Below are 17,318 nucleotides of genomic sequence, written 5' to 3'. Positions count from 1 at the left end.
TGCCACGTAGCTACAGCTGATTAAAGATAAAGGCTTCAGGAGTGAGTCCTGTTAAGACCGTGTCCGTGTGTCACTTCCTCCTTTCCGACTGAGCAGTGCACAGGTGTGCAGGAAGCGTCCCCCCTCGGGGGTCCTGCAGTCATGTGGCGCATCTACCGTGTTTCCCGGATAATAAGACCTATCCCGAAAATAAGCCCTATTGAGATTGCTACTGTAGTGAAGGTGATCCCCTGCGCTACACGCTACATTACGGTACCCTCTGTATGCACCGGCCCCCCCCCCTACCCCGTGAAACGCATGCCGCGCTCTGGGCTGCATCCAATCAGAGCTGCAGCAGTGAGCGTGTCATCCTGTTCTTTACTGAATTCATTATTAAATAAAGGTACATTTTTTTGTTCACATTTACCTGTTTATTAAAATTGCTGTCAGTGTTCATTAAAATAAGCCCTCCCCTGAAAATAAGCCCTCTGGTGTTTTTCTGTCCAAAAAAATAAGACAGCATCTTATTATTGGGGAAACACGGTAAGAAGTCCCCTCTGCCTCCGCTGCTCCACCCACCTTCACTCTGAGCCGCTGGGGAGTGGGCTGTGCAGGCTTCTACTCTTGCTTCCCTGGGGCCTTGTGCAAAGGGAAGCAGAGGGGCTGGCCTGACGTTTGGTCGTGAGTGAGCTGGAGTGTCATGGACTTGAATTCATCCATGGGTGCCTCATCCACCTTCATCTAGATAGGGCCCCAGTCAGTCAAAAGACATTTATTGAGTGCCTACTGTATGCCAGGCACTCTGCCAAGCACTGAGTCCACAAAGAAAGCCATTGCCCTCAGGGAGCTCACAGTCTGCTATTGGGGAGGCAATGGGCCAACTATGATCAGTGAGCTCCTGGAGATAAGGAAGAGGATGTTATCCATGCTTTGGTCCGATGCCCTTGTTTGAGAGAGGAAACAGTCATTGCTCATGGTTACACAGAGTCCTCAGACTCCAGGTCAGGACACTGACTCTGCGGGCTTACAAATGAAAGTCTGGGTCTAGGAAATATTTCACAACTTTCAACTTCATCTGATTCAAATATTTACTGAGTCTATTTGGGTGAGGCCACTCTCTGAAGGCTGCCACGTAGAAGCTGGGTGTGGACATGGATGCCTCAGGCTGACAGGCTAACCCCACCTTTCTCCACCATGCCTCAATCTCCCCATCTGCTCCTTAGGGCTCTCAGAGGTAGATGTCTGCTCGGCACCCAAATCCCAGTCCAGTATGGGCATGTAATGAGTGGTGTATGAATGCCCCCAGAAATCCACACAAAATGGTCTGTGACAGATTGTTTTCACTTGTATCTGCATTCAGGCTCTGATCTACTGTTTGGGAAAATGCCAAAGTAGCTTCTATCAGAATTTAAGTGATCATTGGGCAAAGACTGGAGGAGACAGAAGGGCCAGGCCACTCTGATCTTTGTTCTGGGAGGCAATGGCCACCCCCACTTCCTGCTCCTTGTCCTTCCCCACCATTTCTGGTTCTCTCCTTGGCCTGCCATTCAAGGCCTCCCAGGTCACTGCCTTCCAGTCTAGCCTGCTTCACTATTACCCCACCCATTCATTCTGAACACTTGCCAAACTGCCCTGCAGCTTCGCTTCCTCTGTGCCTCGGGGAGACGAGGCCATGCGCTGGTGAGGGCGGCACACGGGGAGTCAGGGGACCTGGGTCTCCAATTGAGGCTCTCCTTACTCACTACCTAGGTGACCATGGCCAAGTCACATCACCACTCGGCCCCAGCTTCCTCAACTGTAAAATGAAGCAGTTGGAACAGTTGGCCTCTAAAGTGGCCCACATTGTTCCCAATCCTAGAGGATTTCCCACCTCCCTCTGAAGTCTGACTCGGCCACCACTCCCTCGAGAAGCTTCCTCTGTCCCTCTCCGCCCTCATACAGGCCCCTGTCCATTGTCCATATACACATAAGGTCAGGTCCCATTGGAGCAAAGAACAGATCTTGTGTTCAAACACACCCCATTTGAAGCTATAATTATATGTAAGCTACGGTGACTAGTTGCAGCCTGATGGTAAGATGCCACGTGGCAGCAACAAAGCAGCGGCCTGGAGTGGCTCACGCTGCGTCCTGACTCCAGCCTGGCCCCTACCCCGCTGCAGACTGTGAGCTCCATGAAGGTGGGACCACGTCTTTCTACCTCCCCAGTCTGCAACAGGTGCCAGTGTCTGCAGAATGGAGCTGTGGGGGGCCAGGGAGCAGGTGGAGCCTGGGTTAAGCCCTGGACACTGGGCCCAGGCTCAGCTGAGTGTTGGGGGAAATGACACTGCTACCATTTCGTGGAAGACTGAGGAATGGAAGGAGGCCTCCCTGAGGTGCATTTGGGTGGCTTTCAAGATGACAACCCGGCAAACTCTTCAGTAAAGATGCCAGAGATCAAGAACTCATACCCACCTTGGAGGCAGCCTGAAGGAAGACAGACACCCAGCAAACCTAAGGGGCAGGAGCCCTGAGACCGAGACCACATGAAGCTGCCTGCTGTGAATCAGGGCTGAAGACAAGGAGATAAAGGTCTTCCTATGACTCTCCTCAGGAGAGCTGGCCTTCAGAGAACACTGCAAAAGCCCAGCCTTGAGAGGGAGCCCAGGTTTGCAGCACTTACCTTCTGAAGGCCCTCGACAGTGGCAGGCAGGCTTATCAAATCTGAAGCAGATTTGAGGTTGGCTTTGAGATGGTTCACCGTGGAAGTCAACAAAGCAATCTGAAAAAAAGATGGCAAAGTATGTTTTGAAAAATGATCCTCTTTTCAAGAACTCCTGGTGTCAGGAACCACATGCTGGCCCCTGTTCTGCTGGGGCTGTTCAGGCCTGAGAGTCTGGAGAGGCCTAGCACCCCACTCAACCTCACCTAAAGGCTGGGGGCCTGCCAGACTCCCCAACAGGCCTTGAGCAGAGAGATGCAGCAGGCCTCCACAATGTGGCCTCAAGGCAATCAGGAGGAATCTGTTTTGGCAAAGAATCACAATCAGACTATTCATTGATCTGTGTGTGCTCAGTGACTAGGTGGTCAAAGTGGCAACCATACTGTAGGAGGAACCTGGAAATCTGGGGGAATGGGGACTTGGGGGATCTCACCCTCCAAGCTCAAACGAATGTTCTGTGGCAGACCCTCACAGAGCTCCCAGACTCGTGGGCTCAGTGCTTGCAACACAAGCAACTCATTCAAACAGGAGTTGAACTCAAAATAAAAGGCAGCTTTCCCCTTTCCTCTTTGGGGACAGTGTCAGGGGCTTAGGATGGGGTTCAACTCCTGGCCCCCACTTCAGGAATTACAGTGAAAAACTAGAATCAATGCAGAGAAGTGATATCTGGATGGTGAAGGGCCTAGACACCTTACTGAGGAATGAGGGATATTTAGGGTAGAGAAGAACCTAGTTTGGGGAGGTGGGTAGAGAGGATGAGCCCACGTGAAAACTGTTTCCTGGTATCTGAAGGGATGTCACGGGGATTATTCTTGCCTTGGGTGGCCTCAATTGGCTGAACTAGGAGAAAAGGTGAGAGCTGCCAAGAGGTGAATTTTGATGTGATTACAGAGAAACTTCCTGCCCTCAGAGCTAATCCTGCCTCTCCCAGCTCTCCCGCTCTGGCCAGGCTGTCACCACACTTCTGCCCTCTCATGTCTACACTTTGAGAATCATCCTGACTTCCCCTTCTCCCTAACTCCTTCTACATGGCCAGCAGTCAGTTCAGGTCCTGGTCCTCTCTCTCCTAGACAATTCTAACAGCTTCATGGTTGACTACGTCACACCTCTGCTCAATGAACTGCAGTGGCTCCCTATTATCTCTAAGATCAAATACAAACTAAAGGGTTTAACCTTTAAAACCACCACAACGGGGCTCCCATCTCCCTCCCCTGCCTAATTATCCCTTATTCTCCTTCACAGCCTTCCTGGGTTAGCCAAGTGGCCGATTCCTGTTCCTCCCACACAAGATTCTCCCTGCTGCCTCCATCCCTGGAGTGTTCTTCCTTCTCCAAGGAGATCAGTGAAAACGCTATTTCCTGAGTGAAGGCCTTCTTGATTCTAGCCCACTGCCCCGCCCCCCAGCTGCTAGTGCCCTCTAACTTCATCACATATATGCAAACTGTGTAACTTGTGTGTAGGTGGTCTCCTCCTACAGAATGTAAACTCCTTGAGGGCAAGGCCTACTTTTTCCTGTTTCCCCAGCACACCTGGCCAAATGACCAGTTCAGTATTTAACAAAAGCCTATTGACTGACTTGTGTATTAGAGAGGAATCTTGAGGTAGTATGTGGAATGGCTGAAGTCCTACCTCTGACATTCTTAGCTGTGTGACCCTGGGAGAGTTACTCTAAGTCAGGCTGGCCTCTCTCGGTCCTGGTCTTACGGAGCAGACTCAGAGCTGTGTCTGGGGCTTTACAGAGGCCTGTCCTGCAGGGCTGGAGCTTACCCTTGCCAGCAGCCCTGGTACCTCACCACCAGGCTATCCCCATGTCTGGGAGGGGAAGGTACTGCTGCTAAGACATGCAGGCAGGGTACAGCAGTTATGTATTGGTCAGATGCTCCCAGGAGCACTGCTCCTGCCTTGCCCTGGCTTATGCCAAATTCTGCAATGGGAAAGCTCAGGTGTATGCCATGGGCTTTCTACCTGCACCTTGCTCCTGTCCTCTCCTTCCATTCCTACATACTAGGATATGAACAATGCATCTTATTATAGCGATAGCACTTCCTTAAAAGAATTTATTGAATATCTACTATGTGCCCAGTCCTGTGCTGGACCCTGAAGATGGAAGAGGAAGAGAGATGGACAGTTCCTGGTCTCAGGCTGTGGCAGAGAGGGAATCTACAACATACAAAGAACAATTCTGCCCTCAGGGGGGCAGAGCTGACTCTATGAACAAGGGAGGCCAGACAAAGTATAGGTGTAGACACTACAACGATTATGAAGCACCAATGCAGGATAAAAGGGAAAAAAAACCCAGCTGAATGAGGTGGGAAGACTTGAGTGAACTTAGAAGATGGAATGGGACTGGGAGAAACTGAAAGGAGAGGAGATGGCAAAAAGGGAATCTAGGCCAAGGAGAACCCACCAAGCAACATGAAGCCGTGGAAAGGACAAAATATGGCGACTCCACACACCCAGCCTCCTCCAGGGACCTTCTTCCCTAAGGAAATGTGAGGCCAATGAATAAGGTAGGCCCCCACCCTGTGCTCAGGGCACAGAGGGACCATGTGCTAGTGAATGGGCCAGCGGCGGCATGCAGAAAGCTCATGGCATCCTGGGGACCCAGTGCAGCTGCTACTATCTCCATCAGACGTAGGGCAGCTGCTGGGCAGTTTTACCACTCACTAGCTTTAGCTAGTTTGCTAGCCTTTGGCATGGCTCCCAGAGAGCAGATCCTCCAAGGGCTTCCCACCGAGCAAATGGGAAACTTGGAAGGAACTCCCAAAGCCACGAAATTTAATCTGGACACCAGTTCCTAGGAGCATGCTGCTGTCTCCCAGGCAGGGTGGCCACTCTGAAGCAGACTCCTCTTCCACCAATCCGAAGGAGCCAGGAAGCAGGCCTAGAGGGGTGGGACAGAGCCCCATGGCTCCATGAATGGAAGGACCTAAAAAGTGGAGCTCACTGAAAACATTTAAGACGGAAGGATCGTCCAGCCTGAGCCCAAGGATGAGTCAGCCAAGTTGCTTAAAATAAAACTGCTGCACACATTACAAGACAACTAAGCAGGAGTGGAAATAGCCACCGTGGGCGAGCCCTCGCTCATACGTCATCCCTCAGTGTACCCTGCAAGCGGCTTTCACTGCTTCTTTTCTGGAGAGGAAACAAATCCCTTCCAACCCAGAAAGCCCACAGGGGCATGAGCACGAGAGTCAGTGCCTTTCACTGCTTGGAGGCTCAGAAAGGGTCACAAATGAGGACAAGACCTCGGAATGGACCTCAAGCTCATAGACAGCCTGAAGTCCAGGGAGTCTTAGCCTGAATGTTTTCTGATCACTGTATTTCTCCTTGTAATCTTATTTGGGTTTTTTTTTTTTTTTACTTTTTGACAGGCAATTGGGGTTAAGTGACTTGCCTAAGGTCACAAGGCTAGTTTTTGTATTAAGTGTCTTGAGGCCGGATTTGAACTCAGGCTGACTCCAGGGCCAGTGCTCTAGTCACTGCTGCCACCTAGCCGCCCTAATCCTATTTGTTTTACTCATGAAAAACAGGATTTGGAGGAGTGCACAGACTTCACCAAGATACCCAAGGGGCATCTGGGGCAGAGAAAAGGTGAAAACTCCCCCATGTAGTCCTGGCCCCTCATTTTACAGATGAGGAAACTGAGGCCCAGAACAGTAAAGTCACTGGTCCAAAGTTCCAGGCCAGGACATCCAAGCAGGTGGTGTGACTCCACATTGGTCTGTATTCCCCTCTGTCCTCAAGCCTCAAGTGCAGAGGGGGAAGTATGGTCCCACAGAAAACCAGCAGTGGCTTCAGGACTGAGGGCGCTGGGGACATGAGGCCTCGAGCTGGATCAGCACTGGTTGCTCTGCCCAGGATCCTTGCCCAGGGCCTACCAGGCTCCCTCTCCTCCCCTCCCAGGTTCAGGCAGGGCCTGGGACCACAATGAAGTCTTCCTCTGAGGCTTGCTGGCCTCAAGAGTGGCTCTGTTTGAGGGGAAAGAAGACTGCCCTCTCCCCACTTTACAGAGGAAGTCCTAGGCCAGAGGGGGCTTTTCCAACATGAGGCAGAACTGGCCAGGGGCTAAGTTGCCTCTGTAACCAGGCCCAAGTACCTGCTGAAGAGTGGGGACTGGGAAACTGAGAAGTTCCTCCTTGAAGCTTGGTTGAGACCTGACTTTCCCTCCTGATCATTCCTTTTCCAAACAACAATCTCAGGAGAGGGACGGGAAGGGTGCTTCCCCTTTGGTGCCCTCACTCCTAGCCTGGGCCCCCTGGGTCTGCAACAGTCCCCAAATGGCAGATTCCGACCAGCTCTGTGGGCACCAAACAAACCTAAGTTAAATAGAAACCGATGCTTCTTTTCTTACTCAGTGAGTTGTGAGCAAGGCAAGTCACCTTCATGGTGACCCAGTGAGCTCTGCCCACTCCCCAAACCTGGGGGCAACAATGGGCAGTATATCCTCAGGACTCCCTCCAATCCCATGGGCCAGAGGGAAGCCAGCATCCCTTGTTCTGGAGCCCCTGTTGCGTGACCAAAGCTGCTGGCTCTGTGTTACATCCTCAGGTACAAGGTGCCAGCCCAGAGGCAGCATCACAACTTGAAGGGAGGGGGCACAGGGCAGAACAGCTTGGGCTGCAGCCGAGTCCAGTATTTTAATATTTCATGCCAGGATCACTGAATCTCTGAGCTGGACGAGACCTCAGAGACTAGCTAGTCCGGGCTGGGACCCTGAGGCTATTTTAGTAAAAGGCAGTTTTTGAAGTCCATGCAATAGAATAAGCTATCATTAATAAAAGGTCTGTCTCTGGTATTCAATATCTGCAGGGCATCTATCATTTTAACGATTTCCTTTTATTTGGTAATTAAATAGCACCTATAACTCAAGGGCCTCTAAATCCTAGTAAGAGGTTTGGACAGCAGACCATACTGCTCTTTGGCAAAATCCTAGAGAACACATGAACACTGATCTGAGAAGACAAATCCTGGTAAATCTAGGAAGACTCGGAAAGTGTGCAAATGCCTTTTCAGTTTGTTATTTCATCCTTCGGGGATAGCCGCCTTGTTCTGAACAGGATACCTGTTTCTGTGACCCTCGGGCAGGCTCACCTCAGAGCAGTACTTCAGGCACTGGCCTTCTGGGGCTTGGGGGTGCCTTTTGACACTGCCCTCATCCCTCCATGCCTGTGAAGGACACTCTTCCTGTCCATAGACAAAGGCGAGTGGCAAATTAGGGCAAGGACATGGCTACTGCAGGCTGATGGTTTGATTCTGCTAACTGACTCTGGTTAAAGCAGATGAGCCCACCTCTGAATTTCCTGAATTATCCAGATAAGCTGTCTCCAGGGCCTGGGCCTTTTCTTAGCTATGGGCAGGAAGCTCCAGAGCAATGGAACCAACCCCCTTCTACCTGTTTGGTCATTTCTGTGATGTTTCTCCAGACTTTGCTCAAGCCCAGGTCTCCAGATTCAATCTTCTCCAGCTGCTTTTGTTTTCGGAGGAGGTCTTCATTTAGTTTGGGGATCTCTTGGAATGAGCTTTTCTGATTAGATTCCACTAAAACCAAAAATAAGAAGGATCAGCAATAGCAGCCAGTAATCCCTGTGACCCAAAGATAAGTGAATAGCAGACAACCTAAGCAGCGGAGAGCCAGGGGGCACAAACGAATCAAACACAGGGTGAGCAGCATCTCCTAACCTTGGGGAGACAATAGGACTTGGAAAGAGGAGGTGGAAGAGTGGCTGCGGGTTCTGGTCTCAGCTCTGCCACCTCCTCCCCGGAGGCTCTTGGCCCACACACTCTCTCTCAGAGACCCAATTTTCTCAAGTGTTAAATGGAGATCATCTCGGCCCTGCCTCCTGCAGGACCTCTACGGACCTGATCCAATGAGATAACATTTGTAGAAGCATTTTGTGCGCCCCAACGTACAGTCCAAATGCTGCCTGGGAAGAGTTTAATACTCTTCAAAAGTGCACTATTTATATCACACTGCCCTTAGGCTCAGGACCAAGGTGGGGAGAGTCATCACTTTACCACATGACATAGCTAAACCTTTCCAATCTTTTCCTGTCTAAGATCTTAAGCCTCCACTGTAATCAGGCTGCTCACCAGCCACACTGGTCCATAAGCAGGGAGGGGACTGAGAACTCTGACCAGCTCAAAGCAGATCTGGGCCTGGCTGGGGGGAAGGATTTATCTTGGGCATCAGGTAATCAAGACACGTGTAGGGCAGTTTGCAGGGCCTTGGCTTTGGGAGTTATGAGACCAAAGTCCTCTTTGTTCATCTGTTCATGGAGGATCTGGAACCTCAACAATCTATAAGATGAGCTGCCCTTATACTGATGGTCACCTTACTTCTGCCGGATTAAGGATCCTTGTGAAAAAGAACAGAGTGCTGTCTGCATGAGTACCAGCCTAGAGCTCAAAATGAGAGAAGAGAGGGAGGGACAGAGACACTAGCTAATCATGCCATGATGCTTTGGTTCTTTTTAGAGAGACCTTCAAGACTCACTGGGCCAGCACCAGCGAGCTCTGGAGGACCCACATAATTCCTACAACTTTAAGTGACAATTCCCTATTGAAACATCGCTCAAAATAGCTAAGACAAACGAAACACACACCCACCCACATCCCCTTTCTCATGTGCCAATGCTGCCTGCATGCTCATTACTGCATGTTAACTCTTAACAAACTGCTATTACGAGCCAGCCATTAATACACTTCTGAGGAAAACACCTCCCCAATCTTCACAGGGAACTGGAGTAAACAGGTACTATGACAAATGAAACAAGTGAGAGACAGTGTTTCTGGGTAATTAATACTCAATTTATTAATTAGGCTAGCTAATAATAAATTGGTGGTCAGTGGGTTGTATTGGTCACCAAAGACTCCCAAATAGAGATACTGAATGCCTTAAATATTTTTTTTTTTGAAAAGAAATGTCCCTGATAGGAAAATCAACCCTGATTGGTGGACATTTAAATGAGGAGGTGGGCTAAAGGTCTTCACCTCTTCCTGCTGATCATGAGACTCAGTGGCCTCCAGTAATCTGGACAGAGGAATCCATCTCCACCCAGACTACACTGGTTGGTTTTCTCCTTCATGAGTTGAGTCACCTTAAACTCCACTGGAGGGGATCAAGGACATGGCCTTATTCTCTAGGGCAAGAATTTACCTAGATTTGATTCTGTTTACACTTCAGAAGTAAACTCCTAGTTGGGGGGGATGGGGTGGGGGTTCCTGCCCAAGATCAAGGAACACAACCCAGGGCATTAGGGGAATGTCCCTGAATGTGGAAATGAAAAGATCTAGATCCTAATTAATAACGGATTATTAATAGAAAGGAGTTGAAAGTATTCAGGGAAACTAAATAAAGCACCATAAAAAGAAAGGTAAGGGGGTCGGGGAAGGGCAGGTATACCCCTACTTTCCACCACCAGCATCCTTTAATAAACCACATCAGGTGAGGGGACCACACAACCAGCTTGGTGAAGCAGAAAAGGACTGGGATGGCAGCTGAGAGTGGGAGTCTTGCCCAGCTCCGGCATGAAGCAGCTGTTTCTTTAGCTAAGTCACCCCCCTCCCCGCCCCAGTTTTGGTTCCTCATCTGTAAAATGATGGTCCTGAGTGTTATGACAGATAGGGTCCCTTCTACCTTAGAGAAGCAGACTACTCATATCGATCACCTTAAACCAATGTAGTGAGCCTTCTGATCTTTTTGCCACCAGCCCTCTTGGGCAGGCTTCATTTTAGATACAGGTAAGTAAAAATCAATGAACAAATTAAGCACCAAGTATGCCAAGCTTTGGATTATGTGATGGGGACACAAAGTCAAAAGAAAACCCTTCTCTGCACTCCAGGAGCTCACCCTCCATAGAGGGGGTCAACATACATAGATATCTGTGTACATACAATCAATACAAGGTATGAGGTCCTAGGGATGGGGTGGCAGTAGGGGAGGGCACATCCAGGATCAGAACAGGGTTCATGGTGTGTATTTTCAGTTACAATAAAAAAAACTGTGGCCCAAATACTGGCACACTCATTCCTAATCTCATGGCTGAAACATCTTAAGTGGTTCATGCCATTGTCCAAAATCCCAGTGAAAAGGATGGTGACATGATGTTTGCCATAGAAGCCTCCTTCTATGTTGATTTGGATTGTGGTGGGCATCCCCACCATCTCTGAGATGGTCTCATAGGATCCTTGGTTTGGACCCAGGAGGGATCTCAGCAGACACAGAGTCCAACTTCCTCATCTGATAGGGGGATGGAAGTGACCTGCCCAAGGTAACAAAGGAATCAGCATCAGAGAGAAGATGTAAGCCCGAGGCCACTGGCTCTTTTCATTGTCCAGTGCTGCCTGTCCACTTTGAGAAGGTTATCTATTGAATTACATAATTAACTGGGCACAGCATCAAAACCCAGCCACACAGGCAGGCAGATAGATACCAGCTGCCCAAGAAGGAGTCTCCAGAGTGGCTTGAGAAGTGCTAGCAAGACCATGCTGACCCTGATCCTGAGTTGGCACAGGGTTTTCCATGAGCCAACGACGTTCTCTTTTGGGGCCATGACAAAGCTAGGCTCCCAATCAAAAATCTGAGAACTGGAAGGAACTTTGGTGGTCTTCTATTCTGAGCCATACGCCAAAAGCACTCCCACTAGAATGCAATGGCCACTGGAACATTGGGTCTCCAGAGGGGAGGCTCTCACCTGACTCTCAACGCAGCTTCTTCCAGCCTGCGGCCACCCGCCCTCCTGCTCCTCCTCCTGCCTGACTCCTCTGCCATAGGACAGCTCTTTAGATACCTGCAGTTACCCCTTGAGGCATCTCTTCTCCAGGCCAAAGTCCCCAACTTCTTCCAACCAATCTTCATGTCACAGACTCAGGGCCCTTCACCAACATGTTTGCCCACCTATGGAAATGCTCCAGCTTGTCAGTGTTCCTAAAACAATGGTTCCCAGACTGGAATATAATCCTTTAATCACATCTGGCTAGGACAGAGGACAGAGAGATGCCTGCTTCCCTCTTCCTGGGAGCTCTACCTACCACTCAAGGTGGCATTAGCTCTTTTGGCCGCCACATCTCCTGATGATGGGTGTCGAGCTTGCAATCCACTAAGACCCCCAGATGGTTTTCAGAACAACTGCTGTCTGTCTACGCCTCTCCTACTTATACTTGTGAGGCTGATTTCAGTACTCAAGTGCACGTCTTTACATTTATCCCCTTGATATTTTGTCCTATTGGATTTATGGGAAGGTTCTAAGGCCTGTCAAGGTCATTTTGTGGGGTTGTTGGCTGCCCCTCCCAGCTTTGAGTCATATGCAAGTCTGAGGAGCAGGCCACCCATACCTTCATCCCAGTCATTGATAAAAATAAGGTGGCACAGGTCCCCAAACAGGTCTCTGGAGTACTCCCCTAGAGAATACCTGCTACGTGCACAATGAATCGTGAACAATTGTTCTTTGGGCGCAGACACCTAACCAGTTCTGAACCATCTGACTCAATTACTGATTCTCTCTCCATCTCCTTTACCACCTCAGTTTTAGGATCTCCAGGGAAGGGGTAATAAGAAGCTGAGCTAGGCCCTGTGTTCCCACTCAAAACCATGGCAGGGCCTGGGTCCCAGAGGATGGTGACCAGGCAGGGCCCTGCAGGCCCCTGCAGCATGGTCTCCCAAGGAAGTAGGGCCAGCACAGGCACTGTGGTTAAAGAATCAGGAGGAAGTGTAACAAACAGCTCCCAATGACTAATTCATGAGCTTTCAACACCAAAAGCACCTCATGCAACATTGATGACTGGCTGCAGGGAAGAGTCCCAGCTGCCCACTGGATGAGTCCTCCTTGGTACCCACAAATGATCCCTGTGCATTCTGGGGAAACAGGTGATTCAGAGGCTCTTTCAGGCAAACATCCACACCCTGGAGTCTGGGTAAATACCATTCAAGAGAAAACTCCAGGGAGCCCCATACTGACCTCACTCTGTATCTGTCTCACTGACACACACCTCCTTTCATTTAGGGCCTGCTGAGGAGGCCCCACAGAGGGGGATCCTCGGGGATCCTGAGGGCTGAGTGCTGGCCTCCTGCCTGACCAGGAGCTTGGAGATGGCTTCACTGCCAAAGAAGGCTCCCCATTTCAGACCTCCCTGCCCCCCAGTGACAACATCTGTAAAGGGGCCTGGTTTCCAGGTTGACATCCACAGGCTCTGCTTCATTCCATCCTATTGAAGAGTAAGCAGTGAGCCCTACATTGAGGGGCAGGGCTTAAACCCAGTCCCTCCACCATCTCCAAGAGGCCTTTCCCCATTCCCCTTCGGGCTGGTACCTTAGCTCTACTGACCGTCTCAAACTTAGGCTGTCCGTCGCTTATTTGTACATGTTTTTTTGTATCCCCAGCACTCACATGGTGCTTAATACATGAGTAATGTTTTTTCAATGGTACATGAACAGGGAGAGGTTTTGGCTTTTCAAAAAGTCCTCTTTCATGAAGGACAAATGGTTCTTCTTACTTAGGACCCACAGGCAAATGTCTGTTTTGACATTTATTGAAGTCAGTTTAAAATCAAAAGCAAATGCTTTTTTTTTTTGTTTTTTGCTTTTTGGAGGGCAAATGGGGTTAAGTGACTTGCCCAAAGTCACACAGCTAGTAATTGTGTCAAGGGTCTGAGGCTGGATTTGAACTCGGGTCCTCCTGACTCCAGGACCAGTGCTCTCTATTCACTGTGCCACCTAGCCGCCCCAAAAGTAAATGCTTTAAAGAAGACTGTTTAAGCCTAAGAAGGGGGTGCAGAATAGTGACTGGCAAGGTTGTCTTTGAACCTTAATCCATTGCCTGACTGGCCCATCATAACCTCTGATCACTTTCTCCCTCTTCCCCTGGTTTAAGTCAACAGTCACTAATGAGTGCCAGGGATCATGTGAGGCCCCCAGGAAGTAGGGGAAAGAAGCCTCAGTGAGGCAGGTACAGAAGAGGGCAAAGCTCCTCAATCCACATCTTTACCACCCCTGAGCCACTGCGAGCTTGGGTTTTTCCCCTCCTCACCTCCAAGAAGGGGAAACAAAGGATGAACGTACTCCCTTACAAAGAGAATGCTCCCCCAGACAACAAATGCCAGCAGAGGCTGCTTCGGCACTATCTGCGTGTCCCTCTGCCATACTGAAGGGCACAAAATTGTGAGAGGGTCAGGGCAGGAGGTGTCTTTGGCAGTTATGAAGCACAAGCCAAATCCAGTCTTTTCTCCACCCAAGTCCCCCCAGGTGCCTCACTACAGCAGCCGTGCCCAGGACTCTGACAGGCATGCCGGCAGAGGTAACCGCACTGAAACACCTGGGCCCTGCTGCCCAATAACAGACAAACTCAGTCTAATCTCATGAATTATAATAATATATAAAAATAATCTAATCTCATGAAAAAGGCCACGACTGGAAGGGAAGGAAGAACCACCTCCTGCCCCCCACGCAATCACGGCACCCCTAAGTTCTGAACAACCCACCCTGCAATTGGGCTTAGGATTCACACTGCTGGACCGAAGCACCAGAAGCAGTACCAGCCGGCCATAATATTCCACTGGCAAAGTGTCCTGGACAGGGGCTGCAAAGGCAAACTAACTCAAACGTTAGCTTCCACTCCATCATAAACCAATTCTACGTAGAGATAGAGAACAAGTCAGCCGATCCACAGATTCCTAAAAGAACAGCTGCAGGTCCCTCGAGCCCCTTGCCCACGGGCAGCATTCCCTCCTCCGAGGAAGGCTCCTTGTGAGCTTAATTAAGGGGTAGCTATTCCTTTTTTTTTTTTCCGCTTTGCATAGGGGCAGCTGGGGTTAAGTAACTTGCCCAAGGTCACACCGCTAGTTTTTTTTTTGCGTCTGACACCAAATCTGAACTCGGGTCCTCCAGATGCCAGCCCCAGCCCCGTGCCCTTGGCTCCCATACGAGAGCCGGAGCTGAACGGCCGGGCTCTGCACTGCGGCCCCGCCTCCGCGGGGTCCCAGGTGTGCGGAGGGGTCTGCTCCCGATTGGGGCCCCACTCACGGATTCTGAACTGGTCCTTGAGGGCGTCCAGGTCCTCCTTGAGGGCCACCTGCATCCACACCAGGCCCACGCAGGCCACCACGCACGCGGCCAGGATCACGAAGGCGCACAGGGGGTAGCAGACCTTGCAGCAGCGGAAGTAGTCTCCCCTGCAAACACACGGCGCGGGCCGGTGAGCGCCGCGAGCCCCCGGCCCAGAGCCGGCTTCCCACCGCGGCGCCTTTGCACAAGCCGGGGCCGCCTCCCCCCTTTCCGTGCAGGCCCCGCGCCCCACGCTGCGCGGCGCCCCCGCCCACCTGGTGAAGCGCGCGCGGGCGCCTCCCCCCCCCCCGCCGCCGCCGCCGCCGCGCTCGTCCTCGTCGTCGTCGTCGTCGTCCTCGTCCTCCGAGCTGGACGCGGAGCCCGAGGCGGGCGGCTCGGTGCGCAGCAGCCGGTGGCCCGCGGCGCCCTTCCAAGCCCGGCGGCTGCGGCGGCTGCGGCCGCGCCCGTCGCCAGGGCCCAGGCCGATGAGCGCGTTCAGCTCCTTGCGCTTCTTCATCTTCTTGGGCGGCGTGAGGGGGCCGCCCGGGGCCGAGCAGCAGCCGCCGGGCTCCAGCGCGGCCCGGCGCGGGCGGGGCCGCTCAGCCGCTCCGCTCCCTCGGCGCCTCGGGCTCGGCCTCGGGCGGCCGCGGGCTCCGCTCCCGGCCCATGGCCACGGCCCGGCCCGCCCCCGACGCCCCCCCCACAGGGCCGCGGCCGCCAGACGCGCCTGCCGGCAACGCGCGCTCCCATTGGCTGCCCGCCGTGACGTCGCTCTGGGCGTCAGCGCGCGGGCGGGGCCTCTTAAAGGGCCCACGGGCCCGGCTCCTGAGCCCCGAGCGCTCTAGAAGGGAGCGAGTGGTTATAGCGCCTGCTGCTTGTCGGGCGCCGCCCAGAGTGCTTGGGGAGTCCAACACCCACGCCCCTCCCCCGGGGTGCAGATGGGGAAACTGAGGCCCAGGCCTGGGAAACCACTTGCCCAAGCTGGAGAATCCCCAGGGTAAAGCTGGACGCGACCTCGGAGTCCATTCCAGTGGGCGCCTGGGGAACCCGAGGCCGGATTGGCGAAGCCGCTGCCCCAGAGACACCCAGCTAGAGAGTGGCAAAGCAGTGCTCTTTCCTCTGCGCATCTCCCTTCTCCAAGCTTCCAGTAGAGTGCCCTCAGCAGAGCCCGGCTGCCTCAGTTTCCATCTCTGCGCGGGCGGGTGCTCTAAGTGCGTCGGCCGGCATTTTATGAAGCTCTTGCTGTGTGCACCGGCCAGACACTGGGGTGGGTCCCCAGAGGAAGGCAAAAACCATCCCCTGCCCGCAAGGAGCTGACCACCTACGGGGAAACCCCGGGATGGAGGGATCAACTTATCCAGGCTACAGGGAAAGTCGGGGGCGGGGGGCACCAGCGCGGATCCTCTTTTTCCTCCCCTAGAAGACGAGGTGCTTGTGAGGAAGGATGCTTTTGTTCTTCTTCCTGGTAGCTGGCATGGGGGCTGGCACAGAGGAAAGGCTCCTAGGTGCCTGCTTGTTGGATTCCTCCTGGGAGTGAAAGCAGCCAGCCCGGAGGGGAGAAGGCAAAGCCCGAGGTCACACAGAGCTGGGAAGGAAACCCAAGTGTCCTAGCTCCCAGCCTGGAACAGTGTTGCCCTTCTGAACCCCCGGCATTACTTCATTTCAATGCTTTCTGGCCAATTTCTTTGTCAGAACTAGCTCAATTCATAAGGTCAGGGATTGGGCTGAGTAGGAAAAGAGAATGCAGGGTGTGCTGGGGAAGACCAGTTATTATCTCAGTGGTTGTTTCCCTGGTGACACAGAAAAGGACACAAGTGCTCTTTGGTCCAGGCAACCCAGGACCCAAGCCCTCTGCCCTCTTTTGCCTACTGAGAAGCCTGGGACCCAGACCAGTGACAGGCAGCCTAAAGATGAACCCGCCCTGCCCAGGGAGGAGAGAAGGGCTGGTCTCCAAGATGGTGTTAGGGGATCAGTGGTTTGACTGGGTGGACCCCCAAGGGAGGCATCTGCCTTACAGATTTACTGTGATCTGCCTTGGTGAAGGGAGGGCACATACTGCCAAGTCACATGTCTCCAGAATTTTGTCCTTTCTTTCTTTGTGGTCATAATTATGTCTCTGGGAAGCTGGAGATGCTAATTATGAAAAATAAAACCAGATCTGTTTGGGGGGAGCTTAGAGGGGCCCAAGGCAAAGTCAGGCTCAGCTCCTCACTTTCCCTTCTGTCCCCAGCTTTGACTAGCACAACTGCAATGACCTCACCTTCAGTGGGGCTGGGGAGCTGCACTGAGGTGAGGGCTTCTCACCTACACCCAGAGAGTGAACATAGCAGTCACCCTAGGACTTGCCAGCTCCATGTAAGTAAGTTTTAGGGCCTGATCAGGAAAATGACTTAGCTGGGGGGATGCCGGTCAGGTAAGGGTCCTGGAATCACTCTGAGCCAGGGGCTCCCTGTGCCTCAGAGACACAAGCCAGCCCCAGCCCCAGCCTGAGCCATCATCCATTCCAAAGACTGATCCCTCATCCCAGGGCAGGCAGAAGCTGCCCACTTATCCCTGGCAGGAGGCTGGTTCCTAGTCCTTATGCAGTTATGCACACACACA

At 52.2% G+C, this 17,318-nt stretch overlaps 1 protein-coding gene across 4 annotated transcripts in view; it reads right to left on the bottom strand.

Moving 5' to 3' along the window:
• LOC138165373 (EF-hand calcium-binding domain-containing protein 14-like) overlaps window positions 1-15,256 on the bottom strand; it is a 34,358-nt gene extending 19,102 nt beyond the window's left edge. For all 4 annotated transcript variants that reach the window (XM_069093637.1, XM_069093638.1, XM_069093639.1 and 1 more), the window contains exons 1-4: window positions 14,993-15,256; window positions 14,697-14,845; window positions 8,073-8,218; window positions 2,639-2,737 (exon numbers count right to left, since the gene is read on the bottom strand). In XM_069093637.1, coding sequence (XP_068949738.1) covers window positions 2,639-2,737; window positions 8,073-8,218; window positions 14,697-14,845; window positions 14,993-15,234 — 636 coding nt within the window. In that variant the 5' untranslated portion in view covers window positions 15,235-15,256. The remainder of the gene's footprint in view (window positions 1-2,638; window positions 2,738-8,072; window positions 8,219-14,696; window positions 14,846-14,992) is intronic.
• Window positions 15,257-17,318: the final 2,062 nt, after the last annotated feature.

Source organism: Petaurus breviceps, unplaced genomic scaffold, assembly GCF_028583685.1.
Source record: "Petaurus breviceps papuanus isolate PSGF00001 unplaced genomic scaffold, PetGlider_PUasm1.0 208, whole genome shotgun sequence".
NCBI lineage: Eukaryota > Metazoa > Chordata > Mammalia > Diprotodontia > Petauridae > Petaurus > Petaurus breviceps.
The sequence above is the reverse complement of the archived record's forward strand: the minus strand, read 5'-3'. Positions and strand labels throughout refer to the sequence as shown.